Below are 17,340 nucleotides of genomic sequence, written 5' to 3'. Positions count from 1 at the left end.
TTGTTGATGGTGGCATCCTGAAGATAATCAAAAGACCATAATGGATATAAGCCAAAGCAGAGTACCTGGTTTTCTTGTGTTATCTTGGGGTAGTAACCCTTTGAGTTGATAATTTGACATCAGTGACATACTATTACATGTATATAGAAAGCTCCTTGTTATGCAGAGTATTTTGGACAAATTAGATAAATTTTTGTACAGATTGCACAAAGTGCAGACATCTTCACTATCATACGACTTTCGAAGGCAGTCCCTAGATGCTGGGGAAGAAAATCTTCAGTAAAGAACTTGGTTCTACTCTCCTCCTTCAGATCAAACCTATTACCTTCCATTCCCCAGATGCTTTTTGAAACTTGGTATGATAGTATTTATTTGTTTTGAGTGTTAAAGTTCATTGATTTTATTGTTTATTGTTTTTAGTCTGTTTTTATTGTCTTGCATATATTCTCTTATACCCGTGAGTACCAAGATACTAGCAGATAGATTATTCTGTAAATGTTACAGCTACTTCCCCAAGACCCATTTGGGTATACCACTTACCCATAATTATATTAATAATTCACTGCTGTGCATAATTTCTTGATGTGGGCCCCCAAGGTTAACAATAAATTAACATTTAAATTTGTACAGTATATTTGTCACCAGTAACTTGATATACATTATAATTTACATTTTTATTAGGTATTTTGTAAATACTGTATAAATCAGTTATTTTGAAAAATGATAAATTGGCTAAATGTACAAACAGAAAGCTATAATATTAATTTATACTTTTTTGTAGATTAAATAACCAGTACTTTGTATTAATAATTAAAAAAAGTTTTGCAATTTAGCAATTTGTGGTGAATTCTAATATTTCAACAAGGTATTAATTAAAAGTTACATACATAAATACAAAAATGATTTATAATGTGTAGTACTGCAATAGAATGTGTTACTATGTATATTTTGTCGTAAAGAAGACTACTAGTTATATGGTGTTAAGATACTTTGAATATGGGTAGCCTCAAGTATTCATATATAGTCATTTTCTTCAGCAAACACAAATGGCAAAGTAATAACATCATTCCCCTCTAAAACTAAACTGACATTTCAACTATGCTATACATTTTAAGTCAGACATACAGATGCATATGTTATTGATAAAAAAATTAATACCTGTACCATTACAAATATAGTTAAAATTATGTCATGATCTATAAAAAGTTATTAATGGCTAAGACACATACATACTGCATTTACTGTGAAAACCAAAACTGCAACTACAGTATTTAACACAAAATATCCAATGAAAATCATGCTCATGTTTTATTTTGTTAATACAGTATAGTGTTGACTTCTGTGAAGTTATTTCCATTAAAACATTTAAGTTAAAATTATGTATGTATACATACATACACACAGTATATATAGCACCATAAGTTCTGATTCTGGTGATATCCCACCATATGTAAAACAAACATTTTCTTTAATATATTTTTTATGATAAAATAGCATGCAGGAGCAAACCTTGACATTCCTGATGAATGTTTTACAAATGGATGGACTATGGCTGTTTTCTGTAGTCACTGATATTCAGTGTATATTACACAACACTGCTGTGTTTACATTTCCATATGCATAACACATTGTGCAAAAGCATTCATGACTACTAAAGCAACAGCCTAACAGCATTATATAAAGAAACTACTAATATCTATCAAATAATGGCAACACATGCACCAATAAAATGCTGTCATTTAGAATTATAAGATACATGTAAGCATAAGAAATTTAAATTTGGTACGAAAATCGGACATCAACCTGAATAAACTAAATTTTGTATATTTGTCACTAGTCAAATTCATGTGAAGTGAGACCTAGCTGAATGCATCATTGTCGTCAGGATTTAAGATAGTTATATGTTACCTTAAGGCCACCTTAAGTAAGCATACTGAAATTATATCTGTATCATTACTTAAATATACATTTAGATTGGAAATCTTAATATTCTAGAACACACACCTGATAATTAATAACTTTTTAAGCTATGTATTTTCATTTCTTCCCTGGGGTCTAAACAAGAAGTGTTGCATTATGTATCTCTAAAAGCCACATTTATTGCCAACTCATTACACGATCATTGGAAAGAGCTAAATCCTCAAGAGTTATACAACTACCTCAGCTCAGTAACTGCTTTAGATCAAATTTTTTTTTAATACGATACGTTAAAGATATCTTTGAGAATCACTGGCAATGGATGTCTACAACCAGAATAGATTTTAGTTAAATTTTGTCATAATCATTAAAATATCAGTTGTTATACCTTTAGAATGAAGTGCAGCTTTTCATATAAGTTAAAAAAATGGTTTACAATATTATCTATATTTAACAATAACTTTTGTACATCGCATCATCCTGTTCAGTTCCTGACTGGTAATACTCTGTGAGTTTAAGATATAAACCAGTGCTATCAAAATTTGGAGAAGCTAAACCATTACTCATGTTATCATAAGCAACAAGTCCAAGTTTTTAAGAATACATCGTATTCTCAATCCATTCTTCTAAGGTGAAGGTGGCACTTAAGGTTGCCTCTGGATCCCTCTCTTGGAAAATCTCTGTAACAAGGAAAAAGAAATTTTACCTTTTGCTAGGAATAAATCTGCTCCTGAGAAAGGTAAAATTGTTTTGCTTGAGTGGCACTATTTTTTGTTATGTAAGTCATATTAATTCAAACTGAATGCCATTTCAATCAAAAGTGGCATCTATTAAAGTTCAAACAAATTTCATGAAGCAAAAAACAAAACAAAAGTGTTACAAAAAAAATTAAGTTGAAGATTATGTCACTCCAATGCATTTTTCGAATGCTTGCCTTTATAGCAACTACTGTATCTTACATTACAGACTATATATTAGCAATATACTGGTAAAACTAATGATACATTGTAATCATGCTATTTTAGTATTGTAAATGGTAATACTCAAATATTTATTGTTTTGTGGATAAATTTTTAATAAACATGCAGAACATAGGAAAAAATGTTGCAAGAGTGGCATAATAAATAAGAATTATTCCAATGAACACTAAATACTTGTAATTAGAGATACATTAGTGTCAACTTGGTTCCTAGTATAGTTCTAGTTCATGCCTGTGTTCATAGTGTTAGTTTGTATTAAGTGCAGCACATTAACAGTGTTAAGTACACTACTCTGAAATTTTTATACAATTTATTAATAAGCATGAAAAGAGAAAGTGTTATGTGTGAGAAAATAATTACATAAATGTTAGTGAATTAAATTCATTCTTGCATAAAATATCCACTAAAAATTAAGTCAGATGTCCAAAAAGCTGTGAAAAAGACCCTGCATTCCAGCAACAGCTTCTAAATAGCCTGTAAATGTATAATTATAGGGAAGACGAGTCTGGTGCATGTTTCTCAACTGATATGCATAGAAAGCTGTGGCCACCACCACCATAGCACTCAGAAGCAATGTTAGGATCAATGATTCAGAGGCCTCAAGTTTTTACATTTCTTCTTTACGGATTCTGCATTGTCAGTTAGCTTAAATATTAACAGGTTTTAATATTTTTATATACAGGTGCCTCTTAATCCCTGACTTCATTGCATGCTACATTAATATTTTACATTTTCCAGTTAAGATTTTAGGGGTAGTAAAATTTCTGTGCTTTATTCTTCTATTCTTCTTCCTGATCTTCCTCCTGATCCTCCTCCTCTGGTCTATCCTCCACTTCAGCCATAAGTTCATCATAGAATTCTTGCAGTTTCTCTGGATCATCTTCAAGGCCTGTGGGTGGTGGTAACGACACACAGGTTCAAGATGAGGGATGAAGTGTCTAACGCATTACAAATTGCTCAAAATGAGAAGGACACTTCAAATGCTTTACACATCAGGGTTGGTGTTAGATAGGTACTTCAGGCATTTCATAAATGTAATTAATAGTGCAGGAAAAGACAACTCATATTTTTACACACTTGGTCAGGACAAGGTTAACACTGTAGGAAATTCAAGAAAACTGAACATTTAAGACTGATTCAATACTACCCGAAGAGCCAATATGATCTTTACAACAGTAAAGAAAGAAAACCCATGAATATGAGACAATGGGAATAAAAAGGATAATATAGACCAATATGTTGCACTATTTCTCTACAAATAAGGTGAAATCTACCATTTCAAAAGCAGAAACAAGATTTCTAATGATTAATTGATTTAGCTACCAAAAACAAAACTTACAATAAATTAAAATTTAATAAAGTAATAAACCTGGTGCAACAATTTATCCTGACCTTTTATTTCCTCAAAAGTATCTAAAAGGAACTCTTTTTTCACAAGTCAGAAAGTACATTTTTGTGCAATTTAATGACTGCAGCACATTCCTAAATCATAAAGTAAATCTTGGACAACTTAACCAGTAATTATGTTAACGATGACTATGATAGTCAGTATGCAATACTATATTTACTTCATTCTGGTAAGCAATAAAGCTAAAGCTATTATCATAAGAAACCAATGCAATATATTTCATATTTGTATTTCAAAGATCCATTATATATTCTTAGAAAATTTTACGATGAGAGGAGGAGGTAGCCATTTTCATATTGATATACAATACATTAATTGAAAATAAGACCATTTTTCAAAACATCGGCAGTATAAAAGTGCCTTAAGAATGATCAGAAAGGGCTCAGAGTAGATGTGTTTTGTGCCCCATGCAACTGTTTTTGTTCCAGTCTTACCAAAACCATACATATGATCTGAGATTATTCTTTTTCAACTTAAGACATACACAAATGACCAAATATTATGGTGACATGAAATCAGGCAATTGTCAATAAGATATATATTTTAAGGGCTAACCCTGGTATGATAAAAGTTCTGTATTTTCTTTTTCTTTTTTAACAAGTTGGCTGTCTCCCACCGAGGCAGGGTGACAGACGGCCAACTTGTTTAAAAAAAAAAAAAAAAAAAAAAAAAAACCACACACACACCGAACTTTTATCAGATAACCAGGGTTAGCCCTTAAAATATACATCTTACTGATAGTTACATGATTTCATATGTCACCATAATATCTGGTCATTTGTGTATGTCTTAAGTTGAAAAAGAATAATCTCAGATTATATGTATGGTTTTGGTAAGACTGGAACAAAAACAGTTGCATGGGGCACAAAACATACCTACTCTGAACCCTTTTTGATCATTCTTAAGGCACTTTTATGTTGCCAATGTTCTGTATACTGGGATTTAAATATTACGTGTTGAGAGGAGTCCACATGTGCACATCCCTCCAATCAACCCATTGCTCATGATGGTGATGTTAGGTGAGCATGGTCAATGGGTGTAAGGAAACTTGCTCCAATGTTTCACCTTGCTCAGGATTTCACCCTAGAGTCTATCGAGTGTGACTCACCACTTACTTAAAAAGATGTTCATTATGTAAACCCTGAAAGTATTAACCCGTAAACGGTCCAAGCAGATCTACGTTCACATGTGTAGTGCTACAAAAGTAGATCTAAGTTTTTTTACATATTTTCAAATATATAAAATAAAAAAAGTAGATCAAAGTTTTTTTACACATTTTCAAATGTAAAAAAACAAAAAGATCTACTTATTTACATACTTTCAAATGTTGAAAAAACGTATATAAACGTTTGGACCGTTTACAGGTTAATGATATGGGTAACTGGACACCTATGATGTCTGGAAAAAAGCAGAGAAGATATAACTTACAATTAGTGGTGTACCAAAGTGCCAATATCAGTAGGTAGTGGCTAATTTTTATTAGGGGTGTGTCAAAGTATCGGTATCAACCTAAAACTGAGTACTGGCATTTGCAAAAATTTTGGTATCACTCCATCCTTACTCAAGTGATATCCTCTAAATTTTTTCTTAATCTTCCACTATTTAAGGGCCCATATTTATGCAATTCATCAGACTAGCTGGATGGTAGAATAATAATATATTACTGAGTTTGTTGATAACAGTAGTTAAATAAGTGAAGCAAGGATAATGTGGAGCAAGAATTCTTTAATATCAATTATTTTCCATAAAGGGTAGTGACCCAAAGAAAGGAAACATATTCACCATTACTCATTCTCTGACTATCTTACCAGAGATGCATAGACATAATAATTGAAATGATCCTGTGAAAGACCACATGCCCACCTAGTCTTCCGAGTGCTTTCCACCTTCAGAACTTGAGTTTAGGTTTAAACGAATTCTACTGACTCCAGACCATAATAAAACAAATAACAATTTGAAAATGAAAGTAACTAACACTCCTCATTTTCAGATGATCAAAAGGAAACCAAAAAAATTCCTGTTATAAAAGTATCCTTGGTAAAGGATAAATAGAATTAATTTAGGTATCAGTGGTTATACACCATTGTCAAAATTTGTGAAAGACGTATTTACCAAACTTGTGTGTCTGTTCCAAACTTGTGTGTCTGTTCCAAACTTGTGTGTCTGTTCCAAACTTGTGTGTCTGTTAAACAGTTTTACTTTACAAGGTGTTCTCAGCAATCACCAACAGTCTGACTGATCAGATAGTGGGTCCCTCTGGATGACTTGCAAGGGTTTAGTGCTTTGTGAAATAGTAACAGAATATAACACAAGGATGCAATACAAAATACACAGTAATAATAATAAACCTAAAGAAATATAACAGAAATAATTTAAAGAATGTGCATACATAGAAAAAATCTGCAGAGAATGTAGAGGAGGAAAAAAACAGCAAATCTGGACCAAAAATATCTTCACTGATTTAAAAGCCCTCCATGAATGTGTTAAAATTTATTAAAATTGTTCTGTATTTAAGAAAATTATAATTATAAACACAGGTTAATATTGAAGAATTTTGAATAACTATAATATGTGTTTATGCATAAAACTTAGGAATTTTATTTCAGGAAAAGCATCTTATGGTAAACTAATATTTCTTTCACAAACAATCATAATTCACAAGATTTTGGATAAAAGACAATAATGCATTACTTCAAAAGACAAGCCGAGTTATATTAATCTATTCATCATGCTCAGGAAATGTCAATGAGAGTTGTTTCCTGGCATAACATACTCTGTATTATATAGTATGATGAATATTATGTAAAAAATTATCAATTGTTGAATTATTGTTTGAAGGCAGTGCTGTATGACCCTTGTAGGTTTAGCACTTACTTCTGATTGTATTATATTATTATTGTTTGAAGGCTTTTAATTTTGCTTAATATTAAATTTTAAAATCATCTATGATGAAAAAAACATTAATCATTATATAATGAATATAGTATGTTGAGTTTTGTCATATACTTTATTTATAATGAAAAATAAAATAGTAATTACTATAAAACGCTTTATCGAGGTTTATCTTATTTCAATATTTTATCAAATGAATTCCAGAAACCTTCATTAATACTGTAATTAAATCTTTTTAATACCTTATTCCCTTTGCAAAAAGATATAATCTAATAAAAGATACCAGTAATGATACATACCCATCATTGTTTTGAGCTTCACAGAACACATTATGAAATCATCAAAGGAAATCCTTCCTTCCTTGTCACCGTAGCGGAGTGTAAGAGCATTGCAGATGTGGTTGTTCAGGCGGTAACCAGCAGAGTTTAGTGCTTGCCGAAGCTCAAAGGAGCACAGAAGGCCAGAACTGTCCTTATCATAAAGCTTGAAGGCATTCTGTCAAAGAGGAATATAAGCATGTTCAACGTTAACATTCAAATGTGTAAAGTAAAAGGACACAAGTGCAACTAATGTGACATTTTATTGTGGCAACGTTTCGCTCTCCAGGAGCTTTATCAAGCCATTACAAACAATACATGGACACAGAGGGTATATAAAGGCTCAGAGTGAGGTGCAATATTAGTGAGGTACCATTTCGATGTTCACTAGTGGTAGCAGTAGTAGGAGTAGTGACAAAAGTAATACAATATGGTAGAGCAATTAATTCGTACATGAGTAAAAGGATACGAATTAATTGCTCTACCATATTGTATTACTTTTGTCACTACTACTACTACCACTAGTGAACATCGAAATGGTACCTCACTAGTATTGCACCTCACTCTGAGCTTTTATATACCCTCTGTGTCCATGTATTGTTTGTATTGGCTTGACAAAGCTCCTGGAGAGCGAAACGTTGCCACAATAAAATGTCACATTAGTTGCACTTGTGTCCTTTTACTTTACATATTGTTGGTAATTCTACCAACTTTATTACAACATTCAAATGTCTCATTCTCCATAACATACAGGGCTATCAACTAGTAAACCATACCATGGGTGCGGCTTGAACCCGCAGTAGTGTTACAAGACTCCAGACCGATGTGTTAGCCACTAGGCCAGCTGGCTACAATAAGATTCATCCATGATTCACCTACAATTTTATGAGCTATCAAATAATACTCTTGAAAGAGAAACCTTAATAAAGTAATATTTGTTAAGAGCACTTACACAAGCCTGTTGCATGTGATCATTTGTATTATGAGTTTTTATAAATATAAATAAGTACAACATTATCACTGGTCTCGTACTCTAAAAAATCAAATTTCTGCAGAATAAAAACTTTGGCCTCCTGCCATTATGCATGACATATCTCTGACCTGTTTTGAAAAAGTCTAACTAGATTGGCGAGCTACTGCAAAGTTTCCCTGCCTGGAGGAATTATGTTTAATAGTCAAGTGTTTCTTCAGTGTTGAGCTATGTTGTTACTGTTAATACTGTGCAATAATTAACAGATCTAATGTTCAGTAAACCCTGACTGTGAACATAAACACTGATTTTGAAAGGAAATGATGCTTCAAAATACTGACAGTAGTCAGCATTTTGAAGCAGCTCCAGTTTGTGGGTCAACTGACATTTTTCTAGATTAACAAAGTACGTACTAATAAAATCAATTGTTAAATTATAACGTTTGGCAAGTTATTTTCTTAAATCTTTCCAATATCTATGACCTGGACATCTTCACACATGCACTATTACAAATATAGTATTACACAGTAAACCCTAGGTTACATTCTCAGAAGATAGCTCAAAAGCCAAAACCACAAGTATAACCATAAAGCCTCAAGACATGCCCACACTGACAAATGGTTCCCCCAGTCCTTGTTGTTCTAAAATATTTATAGTTTTAAAATAAAAAATACTGTACATCTATACGGTATTATGTACCATACACTGCAAGAAAGTTTCATAAGTGTTCCTACACTGGCTCTATTGTACTGGATGGCATCTTACAGATGAGTGCATGGAACTGTGAATACCAAAGGTTATTCATGGCATTGTCTTACCAAAAATACAGCACACGGTCAATTTCTGTGAATACTTTCACAACAGTACTGTGACCTTTTATATCAAAATTACAGTACTTACCCTGTATATTATACTGTATGAACATTTTAAAAAAGGATCTTGATTAAATATTTTCAGAAAGATTCTCACCTTCCAGATCCTGATATCTGTCCACAGTTGTAGGAATTCTTGAAGGCCAAGTTTACCTGAGCGGTCTACATCCATCATGGCAATCATGCTGCGACATACATCCTTGCTGAATCCCTCAAAGTTGAACTCTGTTTTAAACACACAATGGAGTTAGCAAGATACTGTACAGACATACAAGATGATGGCACTGCAAAAATATATCTACAAAAAATTACTGTATAAGAAAGTTTTGGCACAGTATTATACATTAAGAGAAAAGAGAAATATTTCTGGGCCATCAACCAAACTGTGACACAGTATTGTATATTAGTTTTTTTTTTTTTTGAAAATAAAGAGAAATGTTACATTAATTTTCTACATTTTTCTATCCAAATAATTTTTGAATTATTACATAAAATAATTTGCTATTAAGAATATACTGTACTATGGGCTCTAAAATGCTATTGGGGGGCTTACTTTACAAAATACACATAAATAAATAAATAATAATGAGAATAGATACCATACATCATGCTTTTTTAGCCATAACTTGCAGTCTTGCCTTATATGGCAAATTTTATTTTGTAAAGCAAACTAAATTTATACTTATTTTTACTATAGCTTCATCAATGAAGGTGCCTTGATGCTAGTGAAGGGCCTTTGATTCAAGGAATTGGACTTGGATTGAACCTACTTGCCTCCAATTCTCCAGGTGTTTGTTTATGACTCTTACAGCTGTAGTGCTTTACCATGAGCAGAATTTGTATTTTGTTATGCCTCCTAGAAAATCACTCTGATTTTTAAGGTGTGTATACATACATGTACATACACACATACTCACACAGAGGAGCTGTGACTTGACCCCTGCAACCACATAAAGGTAAGTACACACACACACACATATGTGTGTGTGTATTTCTTGATAAAATTTGACTCTTTGAACTGCTCTGGCAAAAAAAGCATAACGTACACTGCATACATACTACATTTTAAGTGCATATCCAGTAGTACACCATTTTTCCAGAATTGTCTTTGACTTTTGTTATTAACAAATAAAATATGCTTGTTAGGCTCTGAAGATAAAAATCCACATGAAAGGGAGAAAGGAAAATGGCATCACACCAGAAGTATTTTTCTTTAGTCATGGGATAACCTCAGCATGATACTATACTGTCCTCCTGTCTTTAGAATTCACCGAGGAATGTAAAGATTTATATTCCAAATTACTGTGATGATACGTCAACTCAGGATTGCAATTCTGTGCCTGTCCTGAATGCTAGTGACTGTGATGATGGTAAAAATGGTAAAAACAAGTTACATACTGTGAGAAAAGCAATGAATTTCAGGGAAGCAACGTATCACCAGAAAAAGCATGGTCACTGCTTCTCATACATTTATTATGTATGAGCGAGTGATAGAGAGAAATCATTATCAACTGCTGATGTCAGCTGTGTGCGCAGCAAATTTGTTAAAAAAAAAAAAAAAAAAAAAAAAAAAAAAAAAAAAAAAAAAAAAAAAAAAAAAAAAAAAAAAAATGGTAGGAGGGATGTAACTGATGCTTTTATGTGCAAGTTTATAATGAATACAGTAACCTAAATAAGTATCTTAATATAAATAACTTATATAAAATACTTTACAGTGTAATGTAAATTTCTAATCTTATATTCACTGTAATCACTATAGACAGATTTTTCAGGATTACGAACAGTTCTAGGTGCAAGCAATTCTGGGAAAAATAGTGGATTACTCTATATACATTGCTTTATTAGTATGTTTAACAAAGTCAAATATTTCATTGGGTACAGTAGTAAGATAAATGGAATCGTAAGAAAATTTTTGTAAAGTATTATAATATATTGGCTGGAAAATTTACTTAATGCTATTATTTACAGTTTTATCTTAGGACATTTTAGGTTATGAGTAAAATTAGAAGATATGGCTTTAGAAATAAAACACCATGGAGAGAGAACTTACATATAGAGGAGAAAACATAAGTGAAAAAGAGGGTTTGCTCTGTACACTTATTTCTGTACACTTATATCTCCTCAAGGGAGGTGCCTCTATGCTGGTGAGGGCTCTTGATCCAGAGAACTGGACTTATCCTCCCCTTCCTTGGATCAAGCCTGAATGATTCCCATTCCCCAGGTGCTACATGACCCCTTCAGTGCTACTCCAATTAAAAAAAAAAAAAAACCTACACTAATATATTACACTGACAAATTATTGTATCAAGTAACAATGATACAATAGACAAAAAGCATTTGTGTATAAAAACTTTGAAGTTTGCAAGTGCTGAAATATGTCCATATTTCATCGAATACTACTAGTCTATACACAGTGGTGCATTTCTTGTGTGTAAAATATGAGGAAATTATGAATGTTAGGCTACCAAACTGCCAGTAAATACAAACCCTTAAAATTTCTTTGCATAATGAATTTGTTGTATTTGACACTTAACACTGGATGTAGAGCAGAATAAAGTAAATACTGAAAAGATGAAGAATGACCAAAAACTACATAATTTAAGCCTCTGTCAAGAGGCTTTAATCCATTGTAGGCGATTTAAAATTTAGTAACATTTATTTTCAGGTGAAACATGTTTACAGTATTTTATAAAAATTTTGGTAGTCCTAACATGCTTAACGTGACTTGATTTATTTGTAGAAGCCCCAATACCTTCATGCCCTTAGGAGTGATGGGAAAGTATGGTACAGTACTATATTCTAACTTTTGGTCGAATACACTTGAGCATTATGACCTTAGTATACATTAATTTCATTTTTTTTATTAGTTACAACTCATATAATTTTATCTTTACTTGAGATGCATCATCTTAATCAAGCAAACAGAATTTATAAACCAAAAAATCCTTTTTGTTTCCATCTTTGATGAAATAGTTTTTCAATTTTATTTTGTCAGCTTAAGATGAGTTACAAAAAAGTATGTCATCTTTAGTCATGATTATAGTATGATCTTTCCAGCATTACTAAATATTTTCTACTAAGGCAATGGATAACCAAGAAAAAAAAATATGGACAGTCACTTGCTCACTAGCTGCCTTTCCAGGATTACACAGACATCACACAGTGCGATGGTGCCCCACCAGACAGCAATTTTCTGCATAACATCAAAATGCTGTGTTTTGAGCTTTCAAAACTCAAGTTCAGCTAGCTGTTTTCCTTAAAACCCATTCAAAAACATTATCATGTACATATTCAAAACACATCAAATCCCAAAGACCACTCAAACACACACACACACACATATAGTATATTTAAAATGTTCAAACCTTTACCTCTTAAAACATACTGTAGCTCTTTGACACCCTCCTTCCAACCCTTTGGCCATTTCCTATATCACTTTCCATCTACACCAGACTCAATCATTTTCAACTGATACATGCACATAAAGGCAGTGTCTTTGACTGACTAAATAACATACGAAATCTGGACTAGTGACTTCTAGCAAGGTAAATGCTCTCATTGTGCAAAGCAAGAACCAAAAGTTTGAATAAATTTTAAAGATAGATATAATGACTGCCCATCTTCCTCTTTTGAAAAACCATCACCATCATGGATCACATAACATGCAAGGCTGTGTAGTGTGTGCTAGACTCCCTTACCGAACTCTGTTGATCGATGTCAGGACAACACATGAAACACAACATGTAAATTAGAATGTAGCTGTATGTTTCAGAACAAAATCTGATGGGTGCTAAAACAGATTCATTTGTGCACAGAGAGAATATTTTCATTACATAAGATTCATAAAAGCATAGGGAATAACCTCCATACAATACATTAATTCAAATATGACAAAACCCATAGAATTAGGGATACATCACACCATCTAAGGCTCAGGAGCTGCTTCTATATTCCTGCAAATGCAAATAGGTAACATTAAGACTGGGAAGACCTTTTACATTGCAGAAGGTCTTGACTCACAAAAGCGTAATGGCACTATTGTAAACAAACCATACCATGAACCAGTGGTTAGAGTCGTAAAACTCCAGACCAACCCGTTAGCCACTGGGCCAACTGGCTACAATAAGATTCATCCAACTAGGTATATTTATACATCATAGGTAGGTTAGCCTAGGCACCACTGGCTAACGTGTCAGTCTGGAGTTTTACGACTCTCTAACCATGGGTTCAAGTCCTGCCTATGGTATGGTTTGTAGAAGGTCTGACAGACAAGGTAAAAAAATGTTACCAATGAGGTTGGTATAGAATAAGCAAAATCCTATTACTGTAAGCTACATTACTACCAGTATGCAAAATATCCACAGTGAAAAAATAATGAAATTCCAAATGCTTTCTTGATTTCTCACATTATTATGCCTTGATAATTTAAGAAATCACAAAAGCACTTTGAATTTCACCATTTTTTCAATGGTTATTTTGCATATTGTGATATCACCTGTTTACTGTGATCTTATTGCATCACTACCAGTGTATCACAAAAATTATTGAAGAAGTCTATTGCTTAAATACAATTTAAAAAATAAAGCCTTTGATAACAGATTCCTGTGAGACTTATTGGAAACTACAGAGAATGTAGGAGGAATAAAAGGAAAATGTATACTGTAGACAAGAAGGTTTCTAATTGAAAGGAAAATGGAGAGTTGTTACAAGGAAAAATATCCTTATGGGAAAAAAGTCACCAGCAGGGCCTCCCAAGAATATGAAAAAAATAAATTCTGACTTAGCACTATCAACAATGAGATGAAGAGGCTATAATGCTACAGTGACATAAGGAACATCCTTTTCTTATGCATAAACCACAGACTTGTTTGTGTGCAAGTAATGAAAATTTAAAGTTTCACAGGGATCCTAACCCCTAACAATTCATTTGTTTCGAAACCTTTAATATATGTACTAGTGTCTTCATTCTTTACCATAATTAATATTTTTTTTTATTAACACATCGGCCGATTCCTACCAAGGCAGGGTGGTCCGAAAAAGAAAAACTTTCATCATCATTCACTCCATCACTGTCTTGCCAGAGGGGTGCTTTACACTACAGTTATAAAACTGCAACATTAACACCCCTCCTTCAGAGTGTAGACACTGTACTTCCCATCTCCAGGACTCAAGTCCGGCCTGCCGGTTTCCCTGAATCCCTTCGTAAATGTTACTTTGCTCACACTCCAACAGCACGTCAGGTATTAAAAACCATTTGTCTTCAAATAAATAATTTGTGTGCATTTATCATAATTTACTTTTACTACAGTAGTATAGCTTTGGGAGGTCTAATTTCACTTAATATGTCAATGAAACTTAACCAATAATCTACTGTGTTTTTCAGTAGGTTATATTTCAACATTAATATTACTTTCACAATGTCATAAAACAAAGATAAACAAAAGGGGACTTGGAAGTCTACATACAGCTATCTGCTCAGAAGAACTACCTACCTCTCTCTAGATTAAGAGTCATCTATTATCCTGTCACCCTGTATACCTTGTACATGTTTTTTTTTTTTTTTTTTTTCAACAAGTCGGCCGTCTCCCACCGAGGCAGGGTGACCCAAAAAAGAAAGAAAATCCCCAAAAAGAAAATACTTTCATCATCATTCAACACTTTCACCACACACATGTACTTGTAGTAAATAAAGATATTACATTATTATTATTATTATTGGGTCACCCTGCCTCAGTGAGAGATGGCCGACTTGTTGAAAAAAAAAAATTATTATTATTATTAATGTATTCCGGTATTTGGGAGATGACTTGTCAGCAGATGGGTCTATGAAAGACAAGATGATTCATAAAATTGATGAGGGGAAAAAGGTGAGTGGAGCACTGAGGAATCTGTAAAGACAAAAAACATTATCCCTGGAAGTAAAGAGGGGAATGTATGAGAGTATAGTGGTGCCAGTGCTCTTATATGGGTGTGAAGCATGGGTGGTGAATGTCACAACAAGAAGGTTGGAGGTAGTGGACATGTCGTGTCTAAAGGCAACATGTGGCGTGAATATAATGCAGAGAATCCATAGCATGGCGATTAGAAGGAGGTGTGGTGTTTCCAAAAGTACTATCCAGAGGACAGAGGATGGGCTGTTGAGGTGGTTTGGACATCTAGAGAGGATGGAACAAAACAGAATGACTTAGAGGACATATAAATCTGTAATGGAAAGAAGATGGGGTAAGGGTTGTCCTAAGAAAAAGTGGAGGGAGGGGTGTCGATATGTTGCAGTTTTTTTTTAAATGTAGTGTGGGCAAGACTGGCAAGATAGTGATGGGGTGAATGATGATGAAAGTGTTTCTTCCTTTTCTGGTCACCCTGCTTTGGTGGAAATGGCCAATGTGTTAATAAAAAAAAAAGAAATAAAAAAAATCTATTATCTAGGTATATGGGTCACAGATAGAAAAGCAGAAGGCTCTCTCCATTCCTTTGGCCACTGCTGGTATGAAAACAGGGAGAAAAATACACTATGTCATATTAAAAATGATATGGAATTTACAGAAGGATGGAAGGCCATGAATTACTACAATGAAAAACTGTTTTACACTGAAATACTGACTCTAAAAGGTAAACAAACCATGCACAATACCTAAATTTGTCATCAACCAAAATGTTTGGCTACCTCTCTATACCCAGTGTGACACAGTACATCTATTGGTCTACTCACTACTATTTTGCACATCCACAAAACTAGTTAAACCATGCAAAATCCTCAACTTTATTTTTTGCAAAACACATGCCAAAAACTTAAAGCATATTATTAACATACTCATAAAGTTACAGAATGTAATAAATTTTCCCAAAATATAAATGTATGTATATTGTATTAAACTGATGTGTGGTTTACATTTGTCTCTTAATATTGCTTTTGAAATTATATTAATTCTTTCAGGGTCGAGACAGGCACCTGATGTCAAACTTGCCCTCAGAGTTGAAGAAGGTAATTAAACCAGAAGTATGAAATTTGATGGAAAACTTATGGAATTATGCTCTTGCAAAGTTAGCAGTTTCGGCGATATTTATGCATTAGTGATTTTTGCCCACTTCGAGCCCTATTTTCGGCCAATTCCATTGTTCCAGTCGACCAAACTCAAAGCTATTTCCTTATTGTATTCCTTCTATTCTATCGACTGAATACAAAAAACCACCCATTTATCTATTTCAGCTACCCAATAAGTTATCAGAAATCGGCAATTTGGCCAATTTCACAAAAAAAAAAAAAAAAAAAAAAAATTGCCAATTTAAAAATAGGATGCAAAATAAACAACATAGACATTCATGGCACTGTAAAACATTTCTTCTGTTCATTAGTTATGACCCCAGGCCTCTCTCATATTATGCTTGCTTTTCATTTTTAATTTTTATTGTTATGCATTATTGTGATAATTGTATAAATAATGTCAGTGCATTCCTAAATGCATTTTAGACTGTCCAGTTGGACATGTATTGGACAAAAGACATCATTTGTGTACTCTGGAATATCAGCAAAAATCAAACATTTCTACTACTTTGAGCTCAATTTCAAACTACTTGCAGTCCTGAAACTCATCAAAATCATTTCTATTTCTGTAATACATCTTCCATTTTATCAAATGAGACCAAGAAACTGAGAATGTAACCATAAAACCATACAAAAATACACCTCGAAGCTGCTGTTTTCAACCAAAAACACAGATGCAATTTTTTTCTTCATTATATACAGCTTGCTGCATGATTTTTTTTATATGGTGCACACTTATGGTACAGACCCAATCTCGTCTCTAGGCTCAAATTTACCACTCACAGCTTATTTGAGCGAGCTGAGCTCATGGTGTAGAACTATGGGACCGATGATGGCTTCAAAGCCTTAGTACAAAGGGACCAACACCAAATGTAGTAATGAGAATAGTGTAGGTCTTCAGTGAATGTGACTGAATTGTAAAGCTGCATACTACTACACACT

The 17,340-nt window shown here is 33.1% G+C and overlaps 1 protein-coding gene across 24 annotated transcripts in view; it reads right to left on the bottom strand.

Moving 5' to 3' along the window:
* Positions 1-615: 615 nt before the first annotated feature.
* LOC128703620 (calpain clp-1) overlaps positions 616-17,340 on the bottom strand; it is a 248,795-nt gene continuing 232,070 nt past the window's right edge. For 23 of the 24 annotated variants that reach the window (XM_070101147.1, XM_070101144.1, XM_070101146.1 and 20 more), the window contains 4 exons: positions 9,454-9,581; positions 7,497-7,692; positions 3,627-3,786; positions 616-2,597 (listed from right to left, as the gene is read on the bottom strand). In XM_070101147.1, the coding sequence (XP_069957248.1) occupies positions 3,677-3,786; positions 7,497-7,692; positions 9,454-9,581 (434 nt within the window). In that variant the 3' untranslated portion in view covers positions 616-2,597; positions 3,627-3,676. The remainder of the gene's footprint in view (positions 2,598-3,626; positions 3,787-7,496; positions 7,693-9,453; positions 9,582-17,340) is intronic. The other variant, XM_070101151.1, reaches the window with a different exon arrangement.

This window comes from Cherax quadricarinatus, chromosome 76 (assembly GCF_038502225.1).
Source record: "Cherax quadricarinatus isolate ZL_2023a chromosome 76, ASM3850222v1, whole genome shotgun sequence".
Classification (NCBI taxonomy): Eukaryota; Metazoa; Arthropoda; class Malacostraca; order Decapoda; family Parastacidae; genus Cherax; species Cherax quadricarinatus.
Note: the sequence above shows the minus strand (reverse complement) of the source record. Positions and strands in the feature narration are given on the sequence as shown.